The sequence below is a fragment of the Pieris brassicae genome, chromosome 10 (assembly GCF_905147105.1).
Source record: "Pieris brassicae chromosome 10, ilPieBrab1.1, whole genome shotgun sequence".
Classification (NCBI taxonomy): Eukaryota; Metazoa; Arthropoda; class Insecta; order Lepidoptera; family Pieridae; genus Pieris; species Pieris brassicae.
This window is the reverse complement of record NC_059674.1, coordinates 2,590,729-2,609,046: the sequence shown is the minus strand read 5'-3', so window position 1 is coordinate 2,609,046 and position 18,318 is coordinate 2,590,729. Positions and strand designations below refer to the sequence as shown.

The 18,318-nt window shown below is 33.8% G+C and overlaps 1 protein-coding gene across 1 annotated transcript; it reads left to right on the top strand.

The window, feature by feature from the left end:
• The first annotated feature begins 1,317 nt into the window (after positions 1-1,317).
• Positions 1,318-17,965, top strand: LOC123715232 (G1/S-specific cyclin-D2-like). The gene is made up of 4 exons (XM_045670163.1): positions 1,318-1,675; positions 3,135-3,350; positions 6,403-6,559; positions 16,426-17,965. The coding sequence occupies exons 1-4, from the start codon at positions 1,376-1,378 to the stop codon at positions 16,707-16,709; spliced, it is 957 nt and encodes a 318-aa protein (XP_045526119.1). The 5' UTR covers positions 1,318-1,375; the 3' UTR covers positions 16,710-17,965.
• Positions 17,966-18,318: the final 353 nt, after the last annotated feature.

The window sequence follows — 18,318 nt, the reverse complement described above, 5'->3', positions numbered from 1 at the left end:
GCGTAATTTTCACAATTACGATATTTTTATACATTACAAATTTGGTTTAATAAAGACTCTGCCATAGACTAGACCCAATTTAATTAATCTGTGTCGCCTTAAACATGCCTAGATGCTTACCTAGAGACAAGCATAAAGTTTTTTTTGCCCAGTATTGTTTATGTCTACGTCAAAATTAGAGGTACATAAATAACTAATTGTAATATTTAATGATTAAATTATTTACGTAAAAATGTTGAACAAGAAACAAATTGAACAATTAACTGCGTTTGTCGGGACCTTAGCAACGTTTGGTAGTACGGGATTCATGAGTTTAATTTATCTGACTGATTGGAAATGTATCTGCAGATATATTCCTTTCTATAACAGTAAATTTACGGATTAAATGCATATATTGTTACCAGTCTACGACTGAGTTAATGTGCCTTGATTTTAATACTTGGGCACGTGTAAGCACAAAAGAAATAAGAGTGAATGGAATTAAAATAATGACTACTTTCGATGATCAGGTGTGTCAGGATTTCGTTGTGTCAACCGGATCGCGCACAGCCGGCACACGCGCACCTGGCCCTCTGGCCCTCCTGCCCTCTGAATAAACAAGACCTCTGTTGAGTTATTGTTATTGTAAATTTATTAAAGAGCTGTAATAAAATTTTAAAGGCAATGGTTCTATTAATTTTATTGTTGTATTGTTAGTTAGATTTTCGGTATTAAAAATTAATATGTCATTTGTTTAATTTATATAAACGAAGTAGTATTTCACTCGTTTCAGAAATGAGACTAACCTCATTATAGTTTTACTGATAATTTTGTTTAAAACGCTATATTTAGCTAACAAAAAAAAGGTAACATCACAGGAATTTAAGAAATATATTTTTTAGTAAAGCAATCAGTGTTACATACTTTTTTTTCCTAATATGATGTATTTATATAACATACTTTTTAATAAACATAATTACAATACTCAATACATTTTTAGTAGGTAGGCACTATAAAATATAATATGGTGAAAATGCGTGCGATTAAAAAATATATGTTAGAAGTAATAGTTACTCGTATTTTAATTAACTATCTAAGAAAATATCTATTTAGGCATACCAATATCATTGTTTATTTTTATAAATAATACTAACTACCAGACCATGTCTTATAAAAAATTCTTAGCAAATATTGTTTTTATTTCGCGACCTAAGATATTTTACAAAAGGGTGCGTTTTCAACTAGAAAGCAAAGGTAGGGTGGGGTGCGATGCGCACGCGCTTACAACACAGGGCTTCGCATTCCGACAAAGTACAAACATTCGTGAGTTCGGTCTGAAGCGGGCTGGCCGTGTCGCTTGCGTCGCCCACTTCCCATATATTTCGCGATTAAATTTATGCCTATGAAATCATCGTTATTGTTAAAGAAACTGTTGGACATTGTGAAACAAAGTGTTTCGGTGTTCAAAATGGATTTGTCGTGTGGCGAAAATCTGGAGAACTCAGGAAACAGCAACGGTGGAAGGCCAGATGTCTGCATCGCAGGCACTGATCCAGCCCTCGACCGTAATCCACACTTGTTGACGAATCTCCTTGCATTGGAAAGGTTTCATGGATTGCATACAGATTATTTTCAACACGTCCAAATAGATATACAGCCGTTTATGCGGAAGGTTGTCACAGTATGGATGTTGGAGGTAAGAATTATGATTCATAGTAGGGTCTTCAATCATGTTAATTACTTCCCTTTGTGGAAGCTTGAAGCTTTCGCCTACTGCTTCCGTCAACAGCTGATTAAAGTGCGATCAACGACCTGTTATTTGTAAGGGCCTCCGAACTTTCTAAAGTTTTGTAGATGTCCACAAAACACTCAACAGATGATTCATTATGCTACCCTCATGTGTAATGTCAGAATAAATAAAATTGGTTAACTAATATTTTAGTCGTAACTGTTACTGACTAGCTAATATATTTATAAAAATACTGACTTAAATTGAATATCTCAATTTATAGGTATAAAAACGATTTCTCTCATATATAATTTTTTAGTTCGCAATCCTACAGTTACACTTATATATATAACAAAAACATTAATACGGAAGATATAGCCAAATATGGAATATATAATATTTAAAAAGTTCAAATTACAAAATAAGATTTATTGGTAGGCAGACATTTAATCTTTTGTGTGAAGCTTTTTTTAACTATCGAAAAGGGGATTAGCTTGCCACTTTTAAAATAAATTTTGTGCAATATTAATATTTAATCATGAATTTGTTGAGATCGAGTGAAATCACATATTTAACAAGAATAGTTATTAGATTCTTAAGTTGTTGGTTAGTTTTGCAACAATAATGTAAAACAGATAAATAATTGTTCTGAAAAGACAATCATCGACTAGCACGTGTTTGGTATCTAGTACCTATAAGCCCTTTATGTTCGAGCGGAAGCTTTTTTACCTCACTTTTTGTTACGTTCAAGTTCGATGAGCAAGGGAACCTTAAGCTCTTTTAAGGTTCTATTTCTTAATGTTCAACTTCACCTGCGTAGAATAAATATTGTGAGCATAGATTAAACATAAAATCGCGGACTTAATCAATTATAAAATTTTATGTATATGTAATTTTTTTATGTATTTACTTGGCGAGTGATGACCTGTGTTTGACAGTTTCGTCTTCCTATATCTAATACTTATCTTACTCATCTTAAATATAACATTTTTGGAAGAACAAGATTAAATATTAATTATGCTTATTCCAAAGACACGTGAATGAATGTTGAGCACTCTCGGTGATTAGCAAGGGTTACGATAACCTTTTTTTTAATCCATGTAAAACGAATAAAATGAATATAAAAACGATTCTCTTACATAACATAGTTTTTCCTATCATGTACATTCATTGAAATTTACTGGTTTCGTAGATTGGCTTAACATTGGCTTTCTTTAATCCACGGTTTCTATATACCAATCATAAAATTAAACGCATTTGTTGCATTCAAAATACAGATTTATACACTGTATTTGATATTGAACTTGTAGCAATTTCCCGAGGATTTGAATTTGGTAATCCGCATAAGGGTACCAAGCGCGTAGGTAATGCGTAGAAAACATAATTGTATGAGATTGCAGTTATTAATTCTAATATAACATTTAAGGTATGCGAGGAGCAGCGTTGCGAAGAGCAGGTGTTCTCCCTGGCCGTCAGCTATCTGGACAGGTTCCTCGCACAGGTCGCAATCTCCAGGAAGCAGCTGCAATTGCTGGCTGTCACAGCATTGCTGGTAGCATCTAAATTCCGACAGTGCCATGCCCTATCCATCGACCTGCTGTGCGCTTACACAGACAACTCAATTCTGCCACAAGAAGTTCGTGTGAGTAATGTATTGTTCGTAACTAATATCCATATTCATAAAAGCCTAAAAATCTTTTGTCCTACTCGCATGCCAACATTTGTTATAGTAATCGAGGCTTCTACGTGAACAAGATATCTGCAGATACAATAACTTTATAATAATAATTTGCTCTAGAATGCATGGTTTTGATAAAGAAATTTATTCACAGCGCGACTTTATGAGTTCATTAATAATTTTTGTTTTTAAACAAGTAGGTTCAGTATATTTCACGATATTTCCCTTTCAAAGGCTTATAATATTTCGTTGCTAGGGGGAATGGACTCTTTAGTCTTTTACTTTATTTTTAAAACGGTTCAAAGACAAGAATTTTTATTATTGGTATCATAACCCTCTTACGATAAAGAAGTAATATAGTTACAAGGTTAAGTATTCCAAACGATAACGATCCCCTTACAAAAGCTCCATAATTAATTATAGAACTTGTCTGTAACTTTAATTACTATAATGAGATTAACACTTTCGTTATAAACTCTGATATAAAATTTGGTGCAAATTTACTTCACCTGAAGAAGTAGGTACGCGATGTTTATACATTTGTATTCAAAGCCGCATTTATTGTAAGATTATTTTATTAAAATAAGCTTAGATGTAGCCGTCGATTTAAACTTGTCTATGGTCAAGCCTAAGCTTACATAATATCTTTGCGGATTTTATCCGGGTTTCAATGCCGGGTACAGTTTTGTTCAACCAAACATATGAAAGTTAACCCGTAACTATCTTAAACTGGGTGGTGTTAAATTAAATTCCTTAAAAAAGTCTTCAAGTAATTATATACGTTTAAACGATTTTTGATATTACGACAAAGATATCACGCTATAAGGCACCTTATATCCTGCTCATATTGTTTTGTAGGCACTCGATTAGTTGACTCAAATGACACTGTTTACTTCACCCCTTGGAGGACGCCTTATATTGCCCGTTTCCTTAGAGTTTCCTGTAATTATTACTTCCGCGACATTATTGTATGAGGACATTTCTTACATCTTTACTGTAGCGTGTGAAGACACTTTACAATTAGGCGCTCCTTCCGACGGAAATGTAGGAAGTGTTACATAGACCACTATGAGTAATTTTGTTTCTTCTCGCAACTTATAATATTAAATGGTACATTACATTTTATTTCAAGTTTTTAAATCTATAAAAAATACATGTAATTGCGTAGTTTATTAATTGAAGTGTTTAAATGCTATGCGGTTTCGCGCCTAATCGCGGGATATGGCAGGCGCCATTTTAGCTTATTGAAAGATTGGTTTGCGTTCATATATTTGACAGATGACACAGATTAGATAAAGCTGTAATACTTAGCGTAAAAACAACACATTCGTTATGTATTAATTTATTTATTTCAATAAGGAATAAAATAGTAGCGAGCATATTACGACAAAAAAAGGTATAATTCTAATAGATGAAACAATTTTTCTATAGTTATCTGTGGTCATTGTGGTGTAACACAAATGATAATTTTGAATGTTGTGGCAGGTGTGATTCGAGCAATTAGTTCAATAGCTGTGAGTTTTTGACTTGTCACTCAATTCTCACGCTATTGGGACCCTCAAAAAAATGTACCTACCACAAGGTCTACATTAAAGCAACCAGATTTTAACAGCGTTCGTATAGAAGTTAATGTTATTTTAATATAATACTGCTTAGGGTTTTTAATTGTTTAATACCAGAAATGATACTTTGTTCGCGTATATGTGTACACAAAGTAAATGAATAAAATATATCAACTTAACTCGTGTAGCTTTCTATTGGACTAATATTGCTAGTGGAGCAACTTAAAGCTCAGTTGGTCCCATTTTTTTTATTTTTTCCTACAATAATAAATGTGGTAACAGTTAAATTTGGAGTTAATTTGAATATATAAAATTTCGTACCGTGAGAACAACTTCAGAGTAGTGTACCGTATGGCACCTCCGCCTACTCGTCCTTGCAATTAATTCGTTCGATGTCATAGATAAGTCGAATGTGCATGATAATGAGGACACTTTGTGGTGTATTCCCATGTCTTCGCCCACCTTTTGAACAGTTGGTCCCAAATTATAATAAACGTGTCGTGGGAACTTAATAATAAGAACATTGCACCTTTTGGAGATACCGGAACAGTTGAAATGACTGGAAATCTACTATGTATGCTTTCTTTCACCGTAGCCAAGGTTAATTGTTAATAAGTTTAGTTTGAATCTCAGGGTTAAAGTGAATCCTTCAAATGCTAGGTTGTTCGTCTAAACATCCTTTGCGGGTTTATTTTAAAAGGTTTCGCAGTGATTCTTGGTCAATTACCACCCCTGAATTGAAGAGCTTCCCTCGCGAACATCGCCCATCAGTGGTTCCCTGGTATCGCCCTTTTCTTTTACTTTTGTTGAATTTGCTACTTTTGCGGTTTCCGTCGTGTCTTTCATATGAATTCCCATTAAGAAAATTAGTGTTCTTTCATCGGTAATTCCTGTCAATGGTTTAAGAACTACTTGAATGTATTTTTCCGTAGTGTGCTTGAAAAATTTACGCAGTCCGCTAAATAAGAATTCAGACGGAGATTTTTCTTTTAGATGATTACAATACTTTTTTTAATACGGAAGAGTGTTGTCATTCACAACACACCAGTGTTATATACTAATTATAGTATAAATGTTATAGTTATTATTAAACTTTTACTCTATATATATTTTTTTTTGTTTCGAGTGAATTTGTAAAGTGTATTAGTAATCATAACAATCAAATATACAGCATTCACAATGTTCTTAACCTACATAGTAATAATAATTTTTTAAACAAATATAAGCAAATTTAAAAAGTTTGGTCCCTGTGTTTAATTAACGCCGGCAGCATTTCGCGTTTTTCAAATTAGTTAATATGTATGTATATTATATATATATATATTGTTTGGATTTATATTCGTTTTTTATCTTAATTAATTCACACGCTATTAGTAGTGTGATATCTTAACGTTTAAAAAAGCCATAAACATTTTATGTATGGATAAATTAAATTAAATATTCTTTTGTTTCAGCAATGGGAATTAATGTTGGTGCAACGACTAAACTGGCAGTTGTCTATTGCAACAGCGTTTGATTTTGTCGACCCCATTTTGGCCAGGGTACCTTGGGGCCGGACGAATTCTTTGGTCCGAATACACGCCATAACTCTAAGCTCCGTCTGCTATACAGGTAAGAACAATTTAGTCTTTGTACTTGGTGATGCGGGTTAATGGCCTTGAATTTTGATAGGGAAATATAATCTATGTAAATGGAACGAAGTATTTGTTATCTGTAAATTTCATGTATGTCTAAACACCTGGGACTAAAATGTTTATTTTAATAGAAAACTATTAAACCGTCCAGCATCGCATTCTTTATTTTCTATGGAATAGGAATTACATATATTCTATGGCATTCAAGATTTATAATTCATTATTTTTATTTGATTGAAACATTATTATTAATTTGATGACGTAATGATACATTTACAGTAATACACTATGATATGACATATAAGGTAATATATAACTTCTTTGTAAAATTCTACCTTTTTAGACAAACTTGCAAAAAATTATGTGTGACAGAATATGCGTTATATATATATAAGTTATAGTATAAGTTTATATTGTACCACCATCATATTTTTGTACCCATATTCAATGTAAGGTTCCCGGTTCATCGGGGTGCTTTAAACAATAGAGGATTTTGTTATAGAATATAAGCGAAATGAATGCAATGTTAAAAGAGCGCTTATATCTGGCTATACTCTCGGGACGTAATTCCGACGATTTAGTATACAAAATAATATAATCAAATATGTTACATTAGAAAACCGCTGTGTTTTGTATTAATGTAACCTAGTTTTGTTTGGGAGCGCGACAATTGCATATAAAAGTAGTTTTTTAATTTACTGTTTATGTTGGTTAGCGTTAGGTTATCTATCTGATTGGGTAGAACATTTATTAGCCGCGGTAACTATCCCTAACGTTCTCTCGCCATATACGTTGTTTGCTCTCGATGTACAGAGCCGAATCTTTGTTACCGAGTCTTTCCTAAAGTCCACTCGTTTTTTGTATGTCATCTCGGAAAAAGTGCTCGACTAGAAGATATTTATATAACTAAGAAAGCCTAAGTGACAAATATAAAGCCATAGCTCATACAGTCAAAAAGTAACCGAAACAATTTCTGTTGTATAGCTAGCTAGCTAAACGTGTTTGACACTTTTTTACCAATTATTAATTGATGTGTCTCCCTTTGTTAATGTGATTATGGTGCAGTGGTCATGTATGAGTATTTACGGAGGGCGAGAGTGCCAGAGGGTGTATTGGAACGCACATGCCAATGCTGTGATATCGCACACCTTGCCGGCACCCTTCTTTCGCTGACCCTTTTATTGTACACATGAAAAAAAACTTGCAATAATTATATTCTAAATTTGGACCGCACGCTTCGGGGATAGTTTATATAATATATAGTGCTCAGCGTTATTTCTTTCGCATTCAAATTTCTCTGGTTATAAACAAGGTACTTATGTTGGCATAATTCGAAGGAGAAATCGCCTTTAAAGATTTTGTTTCATTCGCGCTTGTATTTTGAATAAAGCGCTTTTTATTAAAGTTATGAAACTTTACAAATTTGTTCTTTGCTAATGTTTGTAAGTATACGTCCCAAGACTATTGGACATCAAGGGAAAGTTACTTAAATATCGTAGGATCGATCGATAGGATATATTGCTGAAAGCTGACTTTATTTTATTTTGAAATGTAAACAATACAGCATTTAATGATTTTATACACATTACGTGTCTCGTCTGGGAATCGAAACGAATCAAATGTGAAAGAAAAAAAACAGTCCTTATTGTTTTGATGCCAATCAAGAGAATGGACAAAAAATAATAATTCTTCTTAAGTAACATAGTATTTTAAAAGAAAGGAACAACGTAAAATGAGTCTTATTTCAAGAAAATTGTCAATTATAAGACATATACCTTTTTAAAATAAAATAAAGTCTTTAAGCAACATATCCTGTCTATGATAATTAAGTTACGTTCTCTTGATGTCCCATAGACTTGGGACGCATGTAGACTTGCTTTTTAAACAATATTTTTATTTCGTCATCGTCATTATGTAGATAAACACAGTAGAAGCTTAACTAGATAATGCGTGCGTATTTGCGGATTTGAAGAAGTAATAACTATTTTTAAAAGAGTTCAAAGAAGGTGCACTTTTATTAAGCTATTATACATATTAGAGTCCAGATTGAGGTCTCCCTAGTAAGTCATTGACCTTTGAGAGGAAAGCTTCTAATTACATTCCGGAAGCCTATTGCTCCCGTATGTTAAAATACATTTGTGATGATAGTAATACTTAGTCAATTTCTGAATCATCTGCAAATATATTTTAAATGAAATGCTTATCTACTACACTAACACTTTCTTATAATAAAACAAAAAATAATAAACAATTAAAATTAATACTTACCTTTACCTAAAAAAATTAATAATTAAAATTAGGACTTAACTAAAACTAAAAAGATTAAACATAACAATAAAATAATAAGCAAACTTAAATGAAAGTCATTTTAACGTAATCAGTTTACTGTTGACTACTATAATAACGAAAATGCGGTAAAAACGTGCTTCATAAAAAGTTTACTCTTAAACTGGAATTTAAAATCAGTACAATTGATCCCCAGTGATATTTTGGGGTGTTGTTATCTGATTTATAGGCCATAGACCATATGCCCAATTGAAGTTGAACATAAACGAAACGACCGGTCTTTAAAAATATATACGTATGTGTAACAACTTAAAAAAGCTCATTACACGATAATAGAAAAATTATTATTTTGCTACCGCGCGCCTTACGCGAGCATATTCCATTTTTAAAATCAAAAATAGAGTTATCCCTCAGACAGATAATAAACAAGAATATAAAGGTTACCTCTTCACTACAAAAGTTTTTTTCCAAATCAAGCTTTTGCAGCTAAAAAACGACACGAACAAATATTAAAAGGTTGATCGGAACTGAAGAATTCCGGTCCTTATTGAGTGAATTTTACAGAATCGTAACTTCTATATGTCATCAGCTGTGCCCCTATAGTCCGAGTGAAAAGATAAAATGTTATTTATTGCTTTAAGTTCTGTAGCTTAAATTTAATGCTCAATTATAATTATATCGTCTTAAGTGGTATTTGTTTTAAAGGGTGAAACAATAAGTGGAATTATTAATATATATTTTTCTTTTGTCGTACCTGCATGAAAATGCATGTTTCCAACAATGGCTGGATTTTTGTATCGGTCAACGGAAGTTTAAGTTATAATTACCGGTATTAAAAGGCGTTAACAGGTCAATAACAATTCTTAACCCATAACCCTTGGGAAATACGATATTTTAAATGGCTATTTTGATATGGTATCTGCAAATTAAGTTTTATAAACTCGCTCTTTGTTTATTATTTCCACGTTTTTCTCAATTGACATTCTTGTTATTACGACCCGTAAGAAACCAAGTGTGTTATTAACCTTCATTTGTTTTGATCTATTGAAATATGACATTATTTAAACTACAAACATCAATAATTAAAATAATAAAGAATTTTTAATATGCATGTGTTAAAGGCCGGCTACGCACTAGCGAGCCTTCTGGCAATGTGGGTGTGAGTATTACTTAACAGTTTCCTGCCGGCTTGGCCCCTGTTTAAAAATAGTTCTCAAATCAAGGACGGAGGCCATTAAACTAGCACAATCCTAATCGTAAAACACAAATAATATATAGTGGAATCTCGATAACTCGATTGTCAAGGAAACGGCAAAAAAATCGAGTTAACGAGTTTTCGACTAACAAGAACTTCGAGATACATATGATTTAACTGCTGAAATTTCGAGTTACAGAGGCGCGAATACAATTATATTGTATTTTACGATTTGTACAGTCGAATTTGAAAAAAAAAATAACTTACGTTTATATATTTGTTCGTGAATGTATTCCTTCATTGCACGAGTATAAGACAAAAACCGTATTTGTATATCATTTAAATAATGTCTAGACTGAAAAAATTGCTTTCCTTATCTGAACTTTCTTTCTTTCTCTCATATAAAGAGATAATATTCCAGTAATATAATATAATAAAGCCTTCTTTATTTCCACATCGTTAAGTTCTATTTCAAATGTGGTTGGCAGCGTTATTAGCGTAGACTTATAGCTAAATGTTAGTAGTAATATGTTACTTGTGGATCTGGACCCCTGAGTGAAGTCCTACTCCAACCATTTCCAGATCTTCTAGTTCCATAGTTTCTATCTTTGCCCAATAGTCTGCCCGTCTTTTCCTGCTATTTCTATTGTCATCAGCCCAGCTTCGTGAGATAATATATACACAGCGCTACAATCAGGTCTGCGCCTCAGATTTCTTGTATGTTTCATGAGCTTAGAGTTCAGGTTGCTGAGGTTGCATCAGACTGCTGTGCCTGAAACACGCCGTCAACTTTTCGGGCCGGTTTCCTCATGATGTTTTTCTTCACCGTTCAAGCTAATGTTAGATGTGCACATCGCTGGTGATCGACCTTACGACATCAGGGATGACAGACACGCTGAAGCCTCTAGGCCAAGACTGCTTTCTTCGTGTGTGAAACCATCGTTAATTAGACTGGACTATTTATGTCATGCGATCCAATAGAAAAAGTTTAAAGTGGCTATCGTATCAAATTTGGACTAACGAGAGATTCAATATCCAATTTCTTGCGAAGCTTATTGAGGCAAATAATTCAAGTAACCGTGTCACGGTCGCGGTGACTTATGAGTAACAGGGGAGCACGCCAGCTGAGCAACGACAATATACGAAGACGTCCTACGGCCATTGTTATTCTTAAGTCGGCAAAGGGCTCCCGACAAAACGTCTACACCTGGCAAAGGGTGTCTCGAATCACGTTGACGATTTAAAAATGTATGTCCTATGAACAACTAGTTATGCATTTCAAATCGTAACAAATTACAGATAAACGTTAGGCTCTAGCGAACTGTGTTAAACAAGGCGTTACTCGGACCACAAATGTTGCTCGATTGTATCTTTTGTAAGGTAATGGAAATCGGAATAAAACTTCACCACTAAGAACAAATAATTGATGGCGATAGCCGCAGAACACTACTTGCCTTAAATCATAGAGGATATAGACAGAAATCTGAAGCTAGGACTGAGAGTAGTAGGAGTAGGTTTTCTTTCTGTAACATCACTTTGGGTTTAGCCATTTTAAGGGGGCTCAATATACCCGACCAGGAAATATATGAATGCGCTTCTTTGATTGTCGACGATAGAATTGTTAACGACCAGTCACTATCCATGCGGCTTGATCCCTTGGCGTTGCTAAGAGATGTGGGGTCTCTCTGCATCTTTTACCGCATTTACCACAGAGTAATCATCATGAGTTTCATCATTGGACGTAGAGGCAGAATACGAAATGCCACCTCGACGTCCGTCGTTCCACAACTAAGTGCTTTTTAAGGCAGTTTTTTCAGCACACCACTATGTGGAACGTGCTGGCTGGGATGGAAGTATTTCCAAACCAATTCGACTGATAACGAATTGGTACGCGGTGATGGGAAATTTTTAAAAGTCCGGCAAAGTACTCATGAGCTTTCTGGCGTTAAGAGTGTCCATGTATAACTTAATATCAGGTAAGGTTCTATAAAAAAGGAAATTTTATGCGCTATGTAAGAGAAACCATTCGGTCGTGTCCTCTCAACCTATCAGATTATACGTTATAATAAAAATAAGATACCAATGACATTTAAGACTATGCCCTTTATGTCTAAGGCAAAAACACATTTCTATAACCCATTCATTGACGCACTGGTGCATTTCAGCGATGCCTAATAAGGACATGTCTACTTTAATAGACCCATATTGTAAGGGAGCCAAGTTTAAAATTATGATTGTATAGAGAATTGAGAACGTGTTGTGTTATAGATTAACTGTCGTAAGATTTATATAAATACTATAACTTAAGGCATAGAGATACAAGAGATATAACATTTATTACCAACGAAACATACAATAATAATGATAAACAAAAAATGGAAATAACAAAAAATTATGTAAAGAACGAAAAAAAAAATTATTTTAAGCGTGTCTGGCTCTAGCTGAGCAGCGCTTGTCATTCTACCAGAGACCACAACAGTTTGGTCATTGGATATTCTCTTCAATTTATTGAGATTTCGTTACATTAAAATAAAAACCAATATCATAAATTAAAAGGGAGTAAATGGGGCCTTATCGCTAACAAGCGATACAGGCAACCCTAGTAAGAAAAAAAATACTCACCAAATAAACAAAAAATAAATTACAAGTAATTGTACGGTTCATCTTTTACTACTTACTATGAAGGGCAAAAATCTTAAGTTTTCAAAGCCGTTGTCATTTAATCTTAGATAATACCTCCAAATAATTCATACACATCCGTTTATCGCCTCGTCCATTCCTTTTAACGTGACTAGACATGTGGCTTGATCCCCTTCTAATCTCTCACGTGGTAGCATCTAAACACCTCTTAACTTTAAAAGCGGTCTACTTATTTAAGTTTAACGTGCACAAGATTTAGCTGGGCGAGCTTTATAACGAATAAAATATAGTCAATACAAATTTGCGTTAAACTTAACAGTACGCTGTTTGCGAAGGATTGAAGATGCGAAGGAAGGAAGTTATTTAGTTACAGCTAAATAAGTATTGCATAATAAATCGCGTATGAAGTGATTACATATCAAACATTGCATATCCCCTGCAAAAAGTAGACACAAATGTCATTAAAACTAGTTCCACACAATTAGATAATGACATTAGCTATTTGCAACCCCTGGGGTGAGACAGGTTTTGAAAACCGAACTTAACGGTTCTCGAAGTCTGTTGGTTTAAGACGGGGGTGTCTTAGAAGTGTGGTCTTTGGGCCACATGTTGAGACCAACTGTCGGCCAACCTGTCGCGCAACGGAACGCCGCGGTCCGCTGACCGGTCGTACCTGATACGATCAATGTTTCGTGTATGTTTGATTTATTCATTAAGCTATTGCTAACGGTGATCACGTAACATGCACGCTTTTAAATACGTGAAAAATATGACAAATTGAATACACATACTCATGAATTAGGTCGTAGATATTAACTTAAAAACCTTATAATTTGTTGAAGCATCTTTAATGATTTCTTCACTTACCACAGATAAGAACGAGAAGCAAAAAGGTTTGTGTTCTACAGTTATCCAACGTTAACGTGACCTTTCGTAATATTCTGATATAAAAATCTATTTCAATACTCACTCGTATTTATAAACATCACATTCTTCATCATTCAGCCTATTTAATCCCGTTTAACCCCTAGACGCAATCTGCCCGCGTCCACAGTGAGTCTCCATCGCGTTCGGTCTTCAGCCCCGTATATCACATCGCTCCAAGTTTTCCTGCTTTGCCTCTTCTTCAACTGTTCGACGCCAGATTTGCATGGGATGCACTTCCAGTTTCCTTGCGGGATCTCTCCTGAGTGTACGGCTTATCTATTTCCATTTGCGTTACATGATCTGCTGGCTATTCGGGGTTCTTCCAGCCTAGAACAGTTTCTAATTATATTGATGATGATGTAAAAGTGCTGTGCCTAGTGTCTTGACGTTTCAACCCTGAGTTTCGAATCACATCTGTAGATTTTTCACGAACTAGATAAAGAAATCTGAGGTCCAGAACTAAAAGGTTGTAGCCACTGCTTAATGTGATAATGGCCTCTTTGAAAGAATTATAGTATTTATTTGCTCGGTTCCAGGGATAATATATGTTTTATATATTTTATCATTAATAAGTCTGAACTTCCATAAAAGGAAAACAAATCGTTACGAGCAGTTCTCGAAATCAGTAAAACTGTTAATGACCTAGGTTACGTTGACATTTAGTAGACGGTGTGTTTTCATGTTTTTCTTTATCGTAAGGGTGTAGGTGGGCAGTGACCCTACGCTACTTAAGGTAGCGGAAGGGTCTTGCCAGGTGTTGGTACATCTGTCGTCTTACCCTACACCCAGTTATACTTAAATTGCCTCAAGTTATGCTCCATCGCGCCGTAAACCAAGTTCACTGACTGTTAAGAATAACATATTTCTTGTACAAACTGGACCAATGCCACATCAAACACAAACTCAAAATGACATTATTGCACAGAATATATTCCATATAATGTGAAGGCATTAAAAGGCCGGAAACACACGTGCGAGCCTTCTGGCAATGGGCGGCGAATAATAAGATGTTTAATATCACTTATCCTACTAGTTTGTATTTAGTATTACTACTAGTAATACTACAGTTAACAACTACAAACTTTCTACTAAAAGTTCTCAAAAGCTTAAATATGTATTGCAATTATTAAACATATACATATTAATCGCTTAAAATATATTTATAAGTTTCGGAATTTCCAACATGGATTATTTTGTATAAAATCACCGATGTTAATGCAATTCGGCGGCAATTTTTTTGCCCTAGCGAAATCGCAGCTGTGAACTTGACTGGTAAGATGTAAATTACTATTATACTCCGTCCATTGTAAGCAATTCAAAGATGCAGTCGGGGATTGCACAAGCAGCTGTTCACATTTCCTTATTCTTAGACAACAATAGTATTGTGCAAAATGTAACGTGATTTAGGGACATTTGGGATTTTGACAAGCTATTTCGACCTTTTTTAAACCGGCGTAAAATCGTATAGTAAAACTGTGGCTTGTTATTTATACAAATTGAATGACCACTCGCGTTCCGTCAATCAGAATTCGATACATTTATCGTGTCGATAAGAAAACCTGGCCTGGATTTAGTCTCGACTTAAAGAAATATATGTGTGTAAAAACCCCGTCATACCAGTGGTTAAATGCTGAATATTTATTGATTAAAGTACTCCACATCATATATAATGCATTATTACAGTATGTTACTAGCTATTCTAAGAATAAATAATTGTTAACCTACATAGTAATAATTAAAACTTATTCTGTGAGTGAGGAAGGCACCAGGTCTGGGGTTTTTTTTTAAATTGATCAGCCCAATACCGAACATATCAATATCTGGATTAGTCGTGTTAGCGAATAATTCGAATGAGAGGTGTCTAAACTTAGGTTATTTTTTGCAGGCGGATTTTGGAAAATTCTGCTAGGGATCGTCAATGTTAATGTTTTGAATTTTTCAAATTCTTTGGAAATACGCATTCCCTCCGTCAGAATTTGATACATTTGTAAGGGGTTACACGCACATACCTAAACATTTATGGATGTTAAAACATGGCGTGGATTCGGAGTACAGACTTAACGAAACGTTATAACCAGATTTTTACATACATATGAATCCTGTACGTAAAAATGGGATAATTTAAGGATGGGAACAGGATTTTTAATATATTTATTTATTAAGGTCCACACACATATGTACAATATGTATTGTATATGTTACAAGCGGTCTATTCTAAAATATATGACAATTATGGTAAAACAAAAAATACAAATATTTTCTAGGCTCAAAAAAAATCAATTAATTTTCCTAAAATATATATATTATGGGTTAAAGTTAAATTTGTTCTGATGCAAGAAATAAAATTTTATTTTATTACAGAATGATTTTATTGCAACTTTATATTCGCAATTAAAATCATGGAATGTATTAAATATCAAAGTAATATTGTAAACCAACGAGAGGCAAGGCCACTGAGATGCAAGGTGTATATGCCACCTGTCCACGGCAGGTAATTGTCTCAACAGATGCGCTTACCTGCGATCTGCGTCCGCGCACCTACGCGTATTCTTTTAATGTTACATTATAAATCTCGTGACCACCTTTCGCTCATTACCTTCCCGTTCCAATATTTATTGTTTAATATTTTACGTATTGAATATATTTAAGTGTCTAAAAAACTTTAATTTTTATTTGTTTATATAATATTTATTTGTGTATAAAGCCTTAAGCCTTAATAACCAGATATAAGACCATGATATTTTTGGTTGATTTAAATTAAATTTATAACTAATTGATTTTTCCTTTGTCCACAGAAACGGAGCTACTTTTAGTGCCACCGTCGCTAATAGCAGTGGCCTGCATTACGGCAGCGGCTCGTGGTCTCCGTGTGCGGATGTCTGTAAACGACTTATGCTATCTCACAAGATCTCCTCCCGTTTCCACGGAGCTCGTAGCTCGCCACGTGGAAACAGTCCTCGCCAGAGAGACCCAGGCGCAAGAACCTCGCACTAGATACGCACAACCAACGAAACAGGCAACCTCAGATCAAACACAACTACCCAATACACCAACAGATGTTCAGGACGTTCGTTTTTAACATATTTAGGCCTTAATCGTCAAAGCATTTGACTTAGCGTCGACTTTTGAATTGATATCAATTTGTTAGTATAGGTTTCGATACATTCCAAATTAAACATAAATGTTTGGATAGCTAAGTTCAAATGCTAAACACGTGATCTAATATTTTGTGTAATATTAAGGATCTCAACAATTTCAATATAAATGGTGTTCGAATCAAATTTTGTACGTAGGCTTACCCATATATAATAGCAATTCGAACTTATAAAAAAATCATTGTTACTTTTTTTCCCGCGCACCTGGGTCCACAGAGTAAAAAAAAGTACGCAGTAAAAACTTTTTTTCAATAACGGGCCCTAAACGTCCATTGATCTCAAATTGTGTAAATTATTCTATTTATTAATTAAAGTTAAGGTTAGTGTACGAAACAATATTCAATATATAAAATTATGATCTCCGAATAATCCAAAAATATACAGACTCGTCATGCATTTTTAGCTAAATATTCTAGCGTAAGCTTGTTAGCCGATACCAGAGGTTGTGTTATTTCACAATTTTTGTCATTTAGTTAAATAAGATCTCAGCAACAATATTGCTACCAAAACATGTTTAGTTTGTAGGCACTGACTTCGGTTAAAATTGTTATACTATTTATTAGGTCGATGTTAAGTTTTAGTAAATTCTAGTCAATGTTTCTCACATTCCTGTTAATCGACCAAACCTATATGTAGATAAATGTTAGATTTAACACTTAGATTTATGGTGTAATCTTTAAGTCACACAAATATTTTTAATTTAAAAAATATGGGAGAAATTCTCACAGATAATAAACATACATTTTTCTATGGTCATTGGATTTACCTATGCGTCTATAACTCCCACAGTATATAAGATTTTAATAAGATAATTGTCAGAATTACAAAATTGTAATGTTATAGAAATTATAATACTCGGAAAGAATAATGTCCATACTTTGTAGATGAGTTTTATACTTGTAAAATCAACTTATGTCTTAATATTGTTATTAATACAGAGTGGTCACCATTTAGTGTTTTTTTTGTTTGTATCACAAATAATATTTGTGTTGAGACTCGTTTATTATTTAATTAGATGGTTTTGCCATATCAAATTTAAGATCCCTTTACTGTATATACACCTAAAGGAAACTGCTTTCTTGGTATTTTTATAAAAAATATTTTAACGAGTCTCTGTGCAAGTATAAAAGAAATAAAGTGTAAATGTATTGCTGAAAGGTTGTTAATAGTTTAAGTGTGATCGTCAAGCTATTTATAAGAAATAAATAAATTATAATAAAATATAAAAGACTTTTTCGTCCTGAGGGCCATGAACTGACAAATATTTTTAACAATCAAAATTATTATTAATATCAATTCTGGCAACACCAATGAAAGTTGGTTCACCACAGTGCATAAATGTATTAGCAAATAATTGGCTTACCACAAAAGTTGTCAGATCTAATTATTATTTTTAATTCAAACAATGACTCGGCAATAGTAACGGAATAGTTATAACAAAATCTAATATTTTTCTTTCGCCCGGGTCAATGAATCATTACTTTGTAGAAAGCTTCTAACTATTCAACAAAGCAAGCAATGCATTACGTCATA